Source organism: Zalophus californianus, chromosome 8, assembly GCF_009762305.2.
Source record: "Zalophus californianus isolate mZalCal1 chromosome 8, mZalCal1.pri.v2, whole genome shotgun sequence".
NCBI lineage: Eukaryota > Metazoa > Chordata > Mammalia > Carnivora > Otariidae > Zalophus > Zalophus californianus.
The window spans coordinates 2,407,495-2,424,201 of NC_045602.1; the positions used below are offsets into that span (position 1 = coordinate 2,407,495).

The 16,707-nt window shown below is 49.0% G+C and overlaps 1 protein-coding gene across 3 annotated transcripts in view; it reads left to right on the top strand.

Annotated features, from left to right (window-relative positions):
* The window catches only part of TRAPPC12 (trafficking protein particle complex 12), a 96,623-nt gene that overhangs the window by 29,882 nt on the left and 50,034 nt on the right, over nt 1–16,707 (top strand). For all 3 annotated transcript variants that reach the window (XM_027620883.2, XM_027620885.2, XM_027620884.2), the window contains 2 exons: nt 7,442–7,555; nt 8,122–8,260. In XM_027620883.2, coding sequence (XP_027476684.1) covers nt 7,442–7,555; nt 8,122–8,260 — 253 coding nt within the window. The remainder of the gene's footprint in view (nt 1–7,441; nt 7,556–8,121; nt 8,261–16,707) is intronic.

Genomic DNA, 16,707 nt, shown 5'->3' on the forward strand with positions numbered 1-16,707 from the left:
AAGAAAGTTATGTTACACAGTTAAATCCTTTGAACAGTTGAAATACATGCAGGAGAGTCACATTCATCAGTATCTGTAAATTTCCAAAACAGGTTGAGCAATCAGAGCAACCTGCAAGGGCTGTTACAATGTACCAACTTGTGTTAATGCTAGAAAACAGCCTGCAGCTTGGCAATCCAGGGGAGCCCAGAAAACCTAGTTATTTTTGGCAGCAAGATCTGACCTGTCCGGGCTCATCTGGTGCCTGCCCGCCCTCCCTGCCCTGCTCCCCTGCTCTCCAGGGAAGAATGAGCAGGGAGAGCTCCCTCCAGGCGGGGCATCCTCCTGTGGCCTCAGCTCTCCTTCAGACCAGTCACCTCCTGCCTGGGTGGCCCTCTGTTCCTTAGCCCTAGATGTGTCTCCATCCCTTCGAGGTCGTCCTGGCCTTGCCCACACCTGTGCAGATAGCCCCTCTCCAAACTCTTCAGGAACCTCTGGGAGCCATCAGGGGCCTCCCATTGCTGCCAGGCTCCTGGTGGATAAGGTAGTTGTGGGCTTTGTTGACCCGACTTGGTGTGAACAAAAATATTCCTGTCTGGAAATATTTTTGTTTTGGTTTTGTTTTTTTAAGATTATTTATTTATTTGAGGCACCTGGGTGGCTCAGTCGTTAAGCGTCTGCCTTCGGCTCAGGTCATGATCCCAGGGTCCTGGGATCGAGCCCCACATCGGGCTCCCTGCTCCGTGCGAAGCCTGCTTCTCCCTCTCCCCCTCCCCCTGCTTGTGTTCCCTCTCTCACTGTCTCTCTCTCTCTGTCAAATAAATAAATAAAATCTTTTAAAAAATTATTTATTTGAGGGGGTGGGAAGCAGGAGCAGGGGTGGGAAGCAGGAGCAGGGGTGGGGAGGGGGTGGGGAGCAGGGAGCCCGACGGCGGGGCTCAATCCCAGGACCCTGAGATCACGACCTGAGCCGAAGGCACACGCTCAGCCAGCTGAGCCACTCAGGTGCCCCTGGAAATCTTTTTGAAATATCAAAGTAAACTTGAATATACACAAAGAAATACTTTGTATTCTCTTATCAGGGAAAAAAAATTACTTGGGAAATGTGAATGGTAAATGGTAAACTTGTCTAACAACTTCTTTGTGTTCTTCCCCCCTTTTTTTTTCTTTTTAAATTGTGATATGAGGAAAATCTTAGACTATCATGTATGACTCTAAAACCAGAAGATAATCCAAATCTAACTTAGTCTTTAAAGGAGTCATGCTGAGTCACCGCTGGTCCCGAACCCCAGTGAGCCTATAGCATAGGTTCGGGTCCCTTCTGGCCCTTTCCTGTCTCCCAGGCTCCTTGTTCTCAAACAGGTGCCAAGAAGGGCAGGGAGGCGCCCGCATCCCACATCCCCTGCCCCATGCTGTTAAATCGTCTTGAGGAATTAGGTCATTCTGACTCCTGGAAAATTGGCTGTCAGGTTAGTGTAAGGTTGTTGAAATGTTTCATGTCGTTTATAGACCATCAGTATTCATCAGAAGGTGGGCTAGCCCAGTACTGAGCCGCTCAGGAGTGGCATCTGTCCACGTCCATCTTCTGTACTCACTTACCTGTGGGAGAATCATGTGGGGAGAAGCGATAAGAGGAACATAAACATTCTGCTTCCTCTTCACAGTTAGGAAAGGAGCCACTTTTTAAAAGATTTCCATTTACTGAAAAATGAATAATTAAGATGATAGGTTTGGGCTTCATTTTTAATAGTTGTGATCCAGTTTGGGATATAGAAAACATATCTTAATATATGAAATCATAGCAAGAGCTGAGGCTTTTTATATGATACATTTTATTATTTTTTATCATTTATGGAGCACTTCAAATTCACAGAGTACTTGCAAATAGTTTTAGTACACATTTAAATGTTTTATTAGTGGTGGTTATCTGTACATAATAGACATAAAATAAGATAGGAGTCTTTACTGTAATAAATGTTTCAAAAATATATAAATATCCATAATCAGATTTTCTCATTTATATATTTTTGCACGCACACAGATTCTGGGTGTCTTTGAGGTCTGTCAAAGAGATCACACTGGAGCTCACTGGGGGTGGTACCGTGTCAAGCAGCTCCTTCTACTACAGCTAAACCCCCCCCCAACCCAGGGCAGAACCTCTTTCCTCATGCTTTAGCAGCCATACTTCATAACTTATACTGACATACTTGATTTTTTTAAAAAAATATTTCAACAAGCATTAATTTGGTTCCTGCATGAAGCGCTGTTCACGGTTATCGATGGCATATGGGTGTCCCCTTTGTGTGGGATGGAGGTAGATGGACACACCATCCATTTCTAGATGGCCACGACATGGTGGCCTCGTCTGCAAGTGCGTCATGCCCCTTGGTGCAGCCTGTCCTGTCATTCACAAACCCCTCTTCCCTCCTTTTACAAATAGCATTGTTCTTAATTCAGAAAAATTGTATAACCACCATCTGTTAACATTTTAGTGTCTCTGTGTGTATATAGTATGTCTGCATGTGAATATGAATACATATGTATTTGTACATATACTAGACAAAACTTCATATTATACCTGTTTATGATTTTGTATCTTTTTAACATATCTTAAGCATTGCTGATATTAAAGTGTCCGATTTACAAATATTTTTATTGCATAATCTGATACTATTATAAATAACCTTGGGATGGGCCACCTTGTACAGAAGTCTTTTCTACATATGTGGTTGTTTCTTTAGCACCAATGCTGAGAGAACAATCAGCAGGTCAGACTATGGGCAGCTGTGAGGCTACTAACGTATTATTTTTCAGAAGGGCTACACCTGTGTACATTTACCAGCAGTATGCAGACACCCTTGCTTTAGTGTCTCCTTGTAGGCCCTGACTTATATCTTCTTTAAAAATTATTCTCTCTCATTTCTTAGGCTAACAATTGCATTTGCTGCTATTTTTTTTTTTTTGGCTAATAAAAATCAATCACTAATAGTGATCACAGTTATCATTTCCATCTCTTTCGTTATTAGTGTTGGGTTTTTTATGACTTTTTTGTAGTTCTGTGAATTTACTATTTCACCATTTTTTGAACACATGTACATGGTAGGTACAATGCTGAAGAAGTACTTTTAGAAGTTAAAAAGCATGCCCTCGACAAGGCCATGGCCCCTGGAGCTCACCCAGAGGGAGACAGGACCCTGCCACAGTTAACATTAATGTGGAACAGCAGGTTGTCCTTGACGCCCGTGTAGAACGGATGAGACAGACTGTACCTCAGAGTGTTTCTTAACCCTTTCCTCATCGTCAGTCCCCCGAGAAGCTTTTTTCAACCTTGTTTCCTAATTGCTCACCTCCCTCAGCCCCAGATGAAGTAAAATACTAAGGAATAAGATTTTGTTGGGTAGGGTTAATCTTTGGAGGGCCATTAATCATTGTTATCCAAGAACCAAATTCCATCCCCTTGGGGGGCTGTAGCCCCCCAGGAATGTGTGTGCCAGAAAATTAAGAGGAGGAGAGCTCCCCGTGGGCAGGAGAGGTGTCGCGAAGCTCGGGTCTGAGCCAGGTCATAGGGTGGTCATCTTTGCAGCCCTTCCTAGCTGGAGGAGAGCAGGATGGACAGGTGGAACAGGTGTGAGCACGGACTGCTGACTAGGGGAAGAGGTCATGAGGGGGGGAGTGGCTCCAGCTTCCCCACAGAGTGTACCCTCATTTCCACCTTCAGGGTGGCCAGCTGACGTCACAAGGGCGTGACTGAGGCCTGGGTAAGTCACAGGGGTCACATGGGCAGTTGTAGCTAAAGGGGGTCTGCCTGCTTGTCTTCTCTCCCAACCTTTACCCTCACCCGGTGACGTCGAGTCCACACAGGTGGCCTGGCCGGGTCACTGAGCCTGCTGCAGAAGTCCCGCATCCAAGCTTAGTGCTCATCATGACACTAAACACCACCGCCTGCTTCCCAGGGACCTTCTAGGCTTCTCTGGCTCCCAGTACCTTTTTAGACTGTCTTTGCTTCTTTCAAACCCCCACCCCGACCCCCACTCCTGGCTGGAGTTGGAGGAGTGGCCCCCCGCCCCAGCTTAGAGCAGACCTGGGGGCCGTTGGACAGAAGCGCCCTCCCCCGATGCCAGAATCCTTGCCTGACTCCTGGAGCCTTGTGCTATTGATGGTCCTTTCTTTCTAACGTGCAGTCAGCATTTCTCCGAGGTCCTCTCTTGCTTTCTCTCGCACGGGAGCATTTGGTTCAAAGCAGACACAGAAGAAGCACCTGTTCTCTCCCCGCTCACCACCACCACCATTAGCCCGGTGACGCAGACCTCACAGGGTCACCCGGCTCACTGCTCCCCTCCTCATTTTCCACCTGTTTCATTCCGTCTGACTTCCCATGCCATCTCCCCATCAGACCAGCTCTCAGCTGCCCATGATTCTGGTGTCCCTGTGCCTGCCGCCTCGGCGGCCCTGAGCACTGTCCCCTCCCTGCTCTGCACACCCTCCCCTGCACACTCGGCCCTCCCCCTCCCCAGCCACCCATGTTGTACATCCTCAGGGTCTGACCCCCATCTGACCCACACCCTCCTTATGCAGAGTACCCCACATTGCCCCAGGCACACCTCTCTCCCAAATGTCAGACCCACACACACGGCAGTAGCTGCTTTTTCTTTTCCTCTTGAATGTCTCAAAGGCCCCTCAAATTCAGCCTTGGGGAATCAAATTGCAGCTTCCGAGCTCTGACCCTTTCCAGCCTTCCCTGTCTCCGAGACCCGCACCACCGCTGCTGCCCCCCGGCTGCGTGTCAGACTCTCAGATCCATCCTGCAGCCTTGCTCCGCATGCTCTCCCCATATCAGATTGTCACCCGGCCTTGTCCCTCTGCCGTGTCTGCACCCTCCCCCCGCCACAGGTACAGGTGGCCTGCAACCATGCTTTTCAAGCTTGGCATGGAAGGGACAGGTGCTTTCCTTTAACTGTTCAATCTTTAGCAGACTGAAACTTCTGTAAAATTCAATCTAAATTAACATATGAAAAACATGTACACGTCCACTTTTTATCATTATTGCATTTGACATCAAACACCCTGTCAAGTTGCTGTAGACATTTCTGTTTCTTACCCTTTCTCGTTGAGGGCCCATCATAAGCCACTGACGGGACGTTGTCCACGGTCTCCCCGGATGTGGTGCTGGCCAGGTCTGGGGCGGCTCAGTCTCCCCGGAAGTGATGCTGGCCAGGCCTAGGGTGGCTCATTGGGCTCAGGGCCACTCAGTCTCGGGGCAGCTGCTTAGTTCTGCAGTGACTGCCCACCTCCCTCGTGGACCACAGAACCAGCTACAGACATGTGAAGGAGGCTGGGCTCCAGAACTGTGTGTAGACATGCGCTGGGCAAATCCAGCCTGTGGACCACACAAAGACCACCAGTGCCAGGCCTGGACGACTGCTTGCTGACACCTGCTCAGCCCCTCGGGTTCATGCTTCCTCCTCACAGGGAGGGGCCTGATGTTTCTAGAATGTGAGCAGGACACATTGCCCATCCTCTTGGAAGCCTGCAGAGGCTGGCCTGGCCTTCCCTGCCCCTTGTCCACACCTGCACTGCCCACCCCTACTGGCCTTTGTCCTCACTGCATCCCCGCGGCCCACGAACCAGGCCTTCGCCCAACAGAGCTCCCCTCCTGCCCTCCTCACTGGGTCTCTTACCCATCCTCAGCTGGAGTCATTTCCTGGGAAGACCACCCTGAGCTCTCCGCTCAGATCTCCTGCCACCAGCAGGGAAGGCCAGCATGTGTGACATAGGCAGTTGGGAAAACAATAATTAATTGCCCCTGCATACAGGATCTGCTTAGACATATACATAGAATTGGTTCAAACTTGGCAGAATAACTTTTCCTCTTACTTTTTCACGTTTGCAATTCAAGAATATACCTAGCCACACTTAGGATGATTCTCCAGAAGTCAGAGCACCTACCTTGGCCCGTGCCCCGAGGGATTCCCCTCGCGGGGCCTGCAGGGCTGCTGTCAGGAGAAGCTGTGAATCAGTCCCCGCTCACAGGCCCCTCCGCAGCAAGGCCCACGCTCTCTGGGTCCTCACCCCAACTTAGGATCCGCCTAGCAGGTGCAGGGTGCCGACGTGAGCAGTGCGTGCCTGAGTTAGTACCTGAGAGAGGTGGGCGGCGTGCTCCCGTGTCTGTTAAATAGGACCATGCCGTTCCCTTGCCCAACCCTCTGTGGCTCCCCAGCCCCTCAGAAGGAGTCCGGATCTCTCGTGGCCTGCGGCCTTCCTTGCTGACACCCACCCTCACGCCTGCCCTCTCACTGCCACGTGCCGGCCACCTGACTGAGTGCCGTTCCTCTGAGGCACCTCCGGACTCTCTCAGGCAGCTCCCCTTCAGCCCGGCGGGTCCTGCCCCTTCTCAACCCCACTGTTCCTCCTTCATGTCTGGCTCCAGCAGCTTTCCATTCCCTGAGGCTAAGTCTGGCCACCAGGTGATGTGCTCCCATGGTTTCTTGCTCAGAAAGCACGGTGAGCACACACGAAATTATTTTACTCATCTTGGGAAAATACGTTGTTTCATATCTGCCTTCCTTGCTAGATTGTGAGATGAGTGCATGCAAGGATGTGTGTTCATCCACCACTTTGCCCCAAGAGCCTGACGTGGTCTGCCATTTGTTGGCCACACACGTGAACGGGTGCATCTGCAGCATGCAGAGGGTGTTACTGCCCGGTGTGGTGAGGAGATGGGCAGCGAGCATCTACTTCTCGCTTCTTAGAAGGCTGCAGCTTTCTCTCTGAGGACGTTTTCCCATGCGTTTCCCCGGTGGCCCTCCTGTCTGTTGCATCAGGGCAAAGGATAAACAGAGCATGTCCAGCTTGATCAGCCGGCGTCCGGGTCAGCTGTCTGTTTTCATGTTGGTAAAACAGGATTATGTGAAGCATGCAAAACCACTTATTTTATTGTCACACGCAGCTCTTACAGATACCAAGAAATACATCCGGCACATAGCATAAAATTAAGTTATTGATTTTAAATTTATGAAAATTACAAAATAAAGTTATTTGGCTGAAAAAGGAAAGCAATCTCGGGGGTAGGGGAGCTTTCCAATAAGAGCTGACGGAATGAGCACTGGGTATTTATATACAACTGATGAATCACTGACCTCTACCTCAAACTAGTAGTATACTACATGTTAATTAATTGAATTTAAATGAAATAAAATAAATTTTAAAAAGGAATTCTCCTCCCTGTGTTCTGTCAGTTGTTAAATTTTTGTGTTTTTTGGATTTGCTCGTCTCAAGCTGCATCTCCCGCTTGGCACCCTTCTTGCCCAGTTACACGCAGCCGTCGACCAGTGCGCCGTCAGTACCAGCAGCTGTCTGGCCTGGCCGTCATTCACCAGAAGGGGCTGGCGCTGGGCCCAGCGCGGCAGGCACTGCGCGTAGGAGTGGCTGTGCTTTCGGTGACGCGTCCTGCTGTGTCTTACAGAGCTGCAAAAACTGGAGGGCAGCGGTTGACCTGTGCGGGCGCCTTCTCACGGCCCACGGCCAAGGCTACGGCAAGAGCGGGCTGCCCACCAGCCACACGGCAGACTCCTTACAGGTACAGCCCCTTTGGTTGGTCATAATGTGGGGACAGGGAAGGGACATGACCTTTCATGCCACTAAGAAGAACGTGAGAACAAAAAATAGATTTTCTTAGCCCAAATTTAACGTCAACATGAGTTTACTCTAGTCTTCCTTTCCAGATCCCCTCTCTGCCTCTGCACCCAGAGGGCCCTCTGGTCCCTCAGAGCTGACTGCTCACCCACATTACACTCTCCTCTCTGTGCCTCCCCTCTGCCTCCTCCCGTGGCGATTCCGTACCCTTCAGTGCCCGCCCCAGACGTGGCTCTGTCCGCACCGAGCCCTGCCATCCCTGCTCTCCATTCTCCTCAACAAGGATTGGCAGATTAAGCCAAATCAGACAAAATCATTTACATTGTTTTCATTAAGCTCGAGAGTCATTTTTATAAACGTGTATTTAGGCAAATGCGCTAAGAAACCGAGTGTAGGCTTTGTTTTAATACACTGGAAATCAAGCTCTGCTACCAAATTAATAGGAAGTAGGAATTTCTGAACTTGACATTCGTAGGTACTCTAATGTTTCAATTGTATTTTGTGTTTTAGCTTTGGTTTGTGAGGCTGGCACTGCTGGTGAAGCTGGGCCTTTTCCAGAATGCCGAGATGGAGTTTGAGCCCTTTGGAAATCTGGACCAGCCCGATCTCTATTACGAGTACTACCCTCATGTATACCCTGGGCGAAGGGGTAAGGCAGTGCTGGTCATATTTATGCCTTTGCATGTATTTTGCTTTGCTTTGCTTCATACAGAATAAGCATCCTCAGTTTTCCTAATGTGTCCAGTCTGGAAAAATCAAGTGAGTAGCCTAGCAGTGAGCCCTGACTTACAGAATGACCTCACTCAGTTTTCTAAACACGCTTCCCCGGACATCCCCACTGCACAGCCGTTCACTCTCTGACAACCCTGTCCCAGGCATCTGCTGGGGGACAGCAGTAAGGCTTGGTATTAGACCTGGTGGTGGTGTTTATCCAGACTTCTTGACTGTGCTGCCGTGTAAACAATCTTACGTCATGACCTACTGCAAATACACACAGGGAAAAGACAAAACATTCTTGCAACAATACTTCATGCCATTGTCTCCTGGTTTCTATCCTGATTTAATTTACTTAAAAATCTGGTTGCAGTCCCCCAGCGGGTTCCAGCCATCATTTGGAAGACTCTGGGCTACAGCATGGGGTAGCTGTCAGCAAAAAATAAGGATTGGGGAAGGGAGAGCACAGAGGACAGAGAGCCTTCCAGGGCACGAGCAGCCTTGAGGGGAGGCAAACGTTTCTTGGTGGAGAACCTTGTAGATCTGTTGGAACCCATCCCATGTTCCTGTTGAGCGTAAGACAGTTTCGGGAGGACTTCTGCCGAGAGGCAGCAGAGGCGGTGTTACTGAAGGCCCGGCCTCCACCATCTGGCTTCCGGGTAAGTCCTGCCCTCCACTTAGTCATGTGGGGCCTGGGCAAGTGATCCGGCGTCTCTGTGTCCCAGCATCCTTACCAGGACAGCACAGCTGATTCTTTTTAGGGTGTTGTGAAGCTCAAGCGAGGTCTTACGTGCAGGTTGCTGGGAACAGTGGCTAGCACATAGTGAAGACGGTGTTGGCTGTTTGCCGTATTCTGTTCTTAATTTGTCAGGAACACGCTGTAGATCACTGCCATCCTTTGTAAGATTGGCTGGTCAGCATTCATGGGATGTAACCACGGAGTGAAAAAGGAAAGTTCTGGTTGTCAGGAAACACAGAATCAGAGTCAGGGAGAAAAAAGAGTAACAGCGCCAGACAGTACAAAGGCCCGGTTACTAATAAAGATCATGATGGCCTAGAATTGTCAAAAACTTACATCAGCATCTCACTTGGTTAACATGAGTAGTAGATAAACACATGAACTGAGAAGACAGAATTAAAACACATTTCTCAGCTTCTTTTTGTGTTGTTTTTCCTAATACACAGATCCTGTTTCTGTGGAGGGGACACAGGGAAGGAGCAAGCTTTCTCCTTCATCGGGTTTACCGTCCACATGGGGTGAGACAGGAGCCAGACCGCGTGACCGAGTTTGCCCAGACTTGGAGGAGGTTTCTAGCACAGCGTACTTTCATACCTTTTAGCCTCACTGGTGTTATTAGTCCTGTTTCTTCCTTCTGACTAAGGGAAATTACCCCTCATAGAAGAGAAATGGATGGAAAAGGTGGGTTTCAGTACCTAAAGCCGGGCAGAAATCAGACCGGTTGGCTCGACGGAGTGGAGATGAAGCAGCCAGGCTGAGTGGACTCAGAGTCAGGGAAGGAGACAGCAGGCCCTCCTCCCGAACTTGTAAAACTGCTTCCCAGCCTGTGGCCTGTCGGGCCTGGGGCCGGGGCAGACGGAATCCGGGAGCCGCCGGGAGCAGCGTTCGGGAGGACACCCCTGGCCCCTGGTGCTGCCCCAGGTGGAAGAAGTGGATCGGGGGCCCCCCGCGTGTGCTGCCCCGGCCGCAGGAGCCATGTCTGCCGTAGGCCCCGGCCAGGTCTCCAAGCGCGTCTCCTCCCACGCTCCAGCCCCAGGAAGCCCCCAGGGGTGGTGGGCTCCGTTCGGCAGAACCCGGCTGTGGGTGAGCCCCACATCCTCCTGTGCGCTAGAAATTCAGACCACGGTGTTCGGAGGGTGCAGCCTTCTCCTGGTCGCTCAGGGGATACTTCTCTAGCTTGCAAATGAACCGTGTCCTTTTTCATCTACACATTCCAGCCATTTGAGCTCCCTTCCTTTTACCTGAAAGGTGATGAGCAGACTTCCACCCCAGAAGGAGCTGAGTCTCTGCAGCCACTTCTGATAGCTCTGATGGAAAGGTGCCCAAGGAGGGGTTAAGGGCAGTGCCCAAGGGGGATGTTTGGGCATATTTCTGCTTGATAAATTACGCCCGGTGGTTTGGTAATCGAGACAGGACAGGACAGGGGCGCCCGGGGGGCTCAGTCGTTGGGCGTCTGCCTCCGGCTCAGGTCATGGTCCCGGGGTCCTGGGATCGGGCCCCACGTCGGGCTCCCTGCTCCGCGGGAAGCCTGCTTCCCCCTCTGCCTGCCGCTCCCCCTGCTTGTTCTCTCTCTCTCCCATGCTCTCTCTCTGGCAAATAAATAAATAAAATCTTTAAAAAAAAGGGGGGGGGGCAGGACAGGATATTCTCATACTTCGGAGAAGGAACAGCTGTGTTTCTCTTCAGCGTAAAACAAAATGTTTCTTCCCACCCCACCTGATTGCAGCCGGAGTGCGGCCACCAGCCCCAGCCCTGTTGGATGATCATGCTGCTCGGCAGGAGGCTGCCCCCTACAGCTGTGGGGTCGGCGGCTGGTGTCCACAGGTGTCTCATCTACAGCGGACAGAACTTAAACTTGGGTACACAGGCCGATCTCTTAGTAGCTCCGAACTGCTGGATTCCCTAAAGCACACAGCTTCACAAATGCTCCGATTTCTGTTCCTATTGAGGTCCATGAGAATTGTAGATTCAGAATGTGCATCCATCACCTGCTTCTGCATTTACCATGGGCATTTAACAAGAGAGAGATGAGAAGGCAGGTAGTTCCTGTGGTGGCCAGTGCTGCTCCAGCCCTTCCGTCTGTGAGCACAGGACCAGCTGGTGTGCCCTGTTTGGTGACACTTCCTGTGTCCTAGAGTCCAGGGACTCTGCCTCTTCACCCAGCTTTCAAAAGCACGCCTTGGTGGAGCTGGTACCAAGCTTTCTGTAAAATGAGGCATGAGATTTCAGGGTCAAGTGCAGCACTCCCTGTCATCCTTAGCCTCAGTTTTGAGGACATATTTTCCCAAAGATGTGCAGACAAGAAAGCACGCTTCTGATTCCACCTGAAATTAAATTGCCCTGGGATATGGATAAAGAGAAGATAGTAGCCATGCATCATTAAGCAGCTAATTTAAATTGTGAAGTAGACATAAATCATAACGTACATTTCAGCTAAAATGTGTTAACATTCATCCACAGTGATATGCTGAATGTTTACTAATTTTTCTTCTCATTTTGTGATGTAACAAGCATAAGTGTAAGATTTTGATTCATTCATTTCATTTTAGCCTGTAGTATATAAGCAAAGAAAGTCATTAAGATGTGCTTTAAAGAGGAGGCTGTAACAGTATAAACAAATAACTTTTATGAATGAGCTTTAATATATTTTATTTAAATATCGGGCATAATTTTTACCCATTCAGAATATCATAGCAAAACATCTAATGAATCATGAGTAAAAATCATGAAGTGCTTTGTTTTGTTTTTTAAATTTTCATCCAAGAAAGGAAGAGTACTGTGGTCTGATACATGTCTAGCAATTTCATAGTTAATTTCTGCCTGTCTCAAGGGTGAAGTGTGTATGTTTCCAGAAACTTAGCACCCTCTTTTAATCGGTTTGAATTCTCCCCCCTGCTTGAAAGAAAGAACAGCAGTGAGCCTTGAGCCCGCCCCAGGCTCAACCCTGTCCCTGGGTCTCTGTCCTCCGCTCCTCCCTCCCTTGGGAGGCCATCCGTCAGTCCCTGTCCCTCAGGGCCCCAGAGGTTGGCTTAGGAGCTGCTTGCATCAGACCCTTGCTTAGACTTCCGACAGTGGGGTGAGAAGCGTTCAGAGCTCAGACTCCGTGTTGAGCAGCAGAGTGGTGGATTGTGAGCAGATTTGACACCTTAGGTCACACTTGGCTACCAAGCCCTCCCTGTCTTTGTCACCGGGTGCAGGAAACTCCAAAGATGAGTGCTGGTGGTGAGGGTAGAAGATGTCAAAACAAGAAGGAAAATTGAGCTCCATGGTAACACCATGTGGCCTCTGTGTCCAGGGCAGAGAAAAAGATAAGCGTGTCATAAGTTTCTTTCTTTCTTGTAGCACTCTGATTTTGAGACCGAAGTCCCCTACCTGTGAGTTCTAACTCTGTCCAGTAGGGTCCTCTCTAAACTCCTCGGGACGCCATCACTGCTTCACGGGAACCGAACGCCCTCGGGAACGGGGATTGGTTTGTGCGGTTGGGCCTGTTGGGGGTTTCTGTGTCGCTCACTTCCTGTTCGCCCCGATTTTCAGGCTCTTCTGTCCCTGCGTTTCCCAGTTTGGACATGCCCCCTGCTTGAGTCCTCTTTACTCTTCACTCGACCCAAATTGACTATTTATTTTAATTAAACATCTTTTAAACACAAGAAAGAATTTTATTAAACGCTCAGTAAATATTAACATTTTTCTACATTTACTTCAGCCATTTTTGCAATAAGCTCAAGTACACGTTACCAACGTGGCCTTTCAGGCACCCCGGTTCCGTCCCCTCCCAGAGGGTCACCCCCAAGCGTGTGTCATGTGTGCTTGCAGGTCGCGTTTTCACACTTCCGCTGCACGCACATGCGTACTCACAGACACATGGAAGTGTCTGGTGCACGCGTTCTTGCGTTTCTCTAAGGCCCACATTCAAAGTGCCACTGCCTGGCTGCATGGCGTTTGTATTTTCAATTTTATTTTTTTAAGATTTCATTTATTTTTTTTTAATATTTTCTTTTTTTTAAAGATTTTATTTATTTTTTTAATTAATTTATTTATTTTTTTTAAAGATTTTATTTATTTATTTGGGAGAGAGAGAATGAGAGCACGAGAGAGAAGAGGGTCAGAGGGAGAAGCAGACTCCCCGCTGAGCAGGGAGCCCGATGTGGGACTCGATCCCGGGACTCCAGGATCATGACCTGAGCCGAAGGCAGTCGCTTAACCAACTGAGCCACCCAGGCGCCCGAGATTAAGAATGTTTTTGTTTTTGTTTGTCTTTAATGTTGACAACTCTAGAATGACTGTTGAGTGTTAGGGCTTTAGCACACCTGTCCAAACAGTACACACTGTTTTCCTCTTGGAGGTCATTCTTCATATGCCTGTAATGGGCTTCTCTTTTTAAATTGCTTTTAATTAAATTATATTTATTTTGTAATTGTTAATTCTAGAACAAATTGCTTTTCCCTTTAAAGGGTTTGTATTCATGAGACTTGTAGACAGGGGTTGTATCTGCGGATAATATAACTAGATCATTCATTGTGTCTTTTCATTAACGTCTTGCATTGGTGTGGCATGTCTGTTACAATTGATGAACCAGTATCAATACGTGATTATTGACAACTGTTGATGGTTTACATTTGGGCTCATGCTTTGTGCCACACATATTCATTGTGTTTTTATCCTCACAAACAATGAAATGTGCATTCCTGACATCGGTCGTGTATCCATCCATTAGATTCGGCCTCTTGTGGGATAGTGAGATTGTCCAGAATCCCAGCACCACCTTTTTAATGTGCTGTTTGGAATTCTCTCTTGTTCAAAAGAAAGAGCCATGATGAAAGTGGATGGGTAAAACTTACACCAGAGCTTTGGGTTTTCAAAGTACTTCTCAGCATTAAAGAGTTCACTCGACTTTCCCTGCATCTGGAGGAAAACCTTGAAGCCGAAGATGGGAAAGTCTGTTCTGATGCTCCTCAGTGTGGTGTTTACGAAATTCAGTGATTCCTGTAACGCTGAGCCCAGGTGCGCTGAGTGGAAGTTATTAGAGTTCCTCGTGGTACTGTCATGAAGTCGTATTTCAGGACTTCATCCGCACAGATTACCAAGTCAGACTAAAATTGATGAGGCAAACACTTGAATTGGACGCTAAACCTCTGTACCCTTCCTTCATCCATCCACTCCTCCAGAAGTAAAAGTAAATTGTCACTGGTCTCTCGTCCTTTTCTGCCTTCCCTCCAGAATCGTGGAATTCACATTTCTGGTTCCCAATCAAAATTCGGAAACTTTTTCCAACACATAACCGTACGTAATAGCTCGGAATTAATTGTTAAGCCTGTTTCAAATGGCTTGTTTTCTGTGACAAAATTAATTCACCTCTTGGAGTTCACATCTTCTGCTTAGGTTACATTTCCAGTTTATGCCAGAGGTCTTGAGCATTTATCATTTGAAGCATATTTTCCTCATTCTGAGCAAGCTGTTGTTAATTTTACTGCTTTTCACTTGCTCACAGTTTTAATGAACTTTGGCATTTCCAGTCTTTTCCTAGAAGAAATCCTTATAGATATGAAAGTGTTCCATTTGGGGTTCCACTGCTACCGTTAGAACACTCCTGAACCTGTCTTACAGAAGAGCCACCACAGTGACGGACCGGATCACACACAGCCCTCCCAGACTCCCGTGGAGGTGGTGTGGTCCATGCCTCGTGCACTAGACCAGCACTGAATTTCCCGTTTACCTAATAAATCACCTGGGATATTTTTGGATATGCTTAGTATGGTTGTGGGGCTTTTTTAATTTAAAATGCAGTGTTGGGGGCACCTGAGTGGCTCAGTCGGTGAAGCGTCTGCCTTCTGCTCAGGTCATGATCTCAGGGTCCTGGGATCGAGCCCCACATCAGGCTCCCTGCTCGGCGGGGAGCCTGCTTCTCCCTCTGCCTGCCCCCCCCCCACTTGTGTGCTCACAAGCTGGCTCTCTGTCTCTCAAGTAACTAAATAATCTTTTAATAAAATGCAGAATTGAAGATGCAGGCAGTTTTGTTGAGGATTGTTTTTACGGCAAAGGTGAAGGGCACCATGTTCTCTGTCAGACATAGCCATCCAATGACCCGTGTCCCGATAACCGAGCAGTGAAAGGAGAGACGCCAGTGATGTGGCTCCTCCTCAGGCTGTTGGAGAATCGAGAACAACGTGAGACCAGCAGAGCAGAGGGAGATGTCGAGGGAAACACGTGCAGAGCAGTAATCCCCTGCACAGGGCCCTGCACAACTTGGAAGTGAGACAGAAATGCCCAGGCAAAGGTCCTCTGAACGTGTGCTGTTAATGCAGGGCAGAGGGCCCACGCAGACCCTTTAGGTGCTCTCTGCTGCACGTCCACATGGGTGGGCCTCACGGCAGGGTGGCCATGTCCCAGGACACCTGTTCTGTCCCAAGAGGACGCTGTCCACCCAGCACGCAAGGCAGATGAGCAGTGGGAGGTCAGACCGTCTGAGTTGTGCTGCTGAAGGAAAGGGCACACCCCACCACAGAGAAGCTGAAGTTTCTCCACTTGTCTGTGTCTTTTTTCTCTGCCCAGCACAGAGGCCTGCTTCATTTCTGATTCCTCTCTGCTGCTGTACCAGCAGTGGGGGCTCCCTGCATGGCAGGGGACAATCAGAAATGAATTTTGTAGCAGTATTTTCATTTAATGTTTTCTAAATGATTAATGAGAATGCTTCCACCAACCTAGAGTTAGGCAGGTCAGGACTGTACATGGGACTCTTCCAGAAAAACAGATCCACTGGGAATGATTTGTCCTTACAGATTTTGACTAGCCCTATGTTGCAAGGCACACCCTCCCTGCAGGAGGGAGGCCTCGGGCTAGTGGGAAAGCCATGCACGTTTCAGCTCGCTCAGCACTGCTCAGCCTGGAGGGTCACGCGGGGTCCCAGCATCAGACACGGGAGGCTGCGTCTGGCCAGACTAAGAGAATCAGGTAACGGTGCTTTTGTGTGCCTTTCCTTAAAACAAGCAAAACTAAGTCTATAGCGTTGTTAGGGAAGGCCTGAGCCGTCACTGCAGTTGTCTGCAGTTTATTGAAGACACGGCGTGGTTTCCTTGGGGACAGTGGTCACCCCCCCACCACCACCAGCTTGTGTGTCCAGGCCTGGCCTTGCACTGGGCACCTCAGCCCCCTAAGAAAACGTTTGTGACCTTCAGTGAGCATGCTCAAGCTGGACCGGGTCTCCAATGTTTCGTGTTTTGTCTCTATGAACAGTGTATTTTTTTTCTAGCAAGGGGCATTTTTTTTCTTTCTGAATTTTTCCATTTTTCTCTTTCCCTGGAGGCTGGGAGGTGTGTGCTTTCCTCTTGATTTTTAAAACAATGCAAGGGGTACCAAGAGAGAAGAGGAAAAAGGCTTTTTCCTTCTTTGATCCTAGCTTCCAGATCTCTCTAAGAAAGTCGCAGGTAGAGACAGCGTGCTCATTAAGGAAGCCACACACGGGCTCTTTTTCACCCACCTGCTTTCTGTTCTCAGCTGTCAGGTTGAGTCCAAGCTCCCAGATTGACATCACAGGGAGCCACATTGAGTGTCGCCTGCATCCACGCCGCCCAGGGCTCTCTGTTGGCAGTGTGGTGCCCATGCTGTGAGGGGCTCGGGATTGGCAGGTGCAGACGAGCAGGGACAGG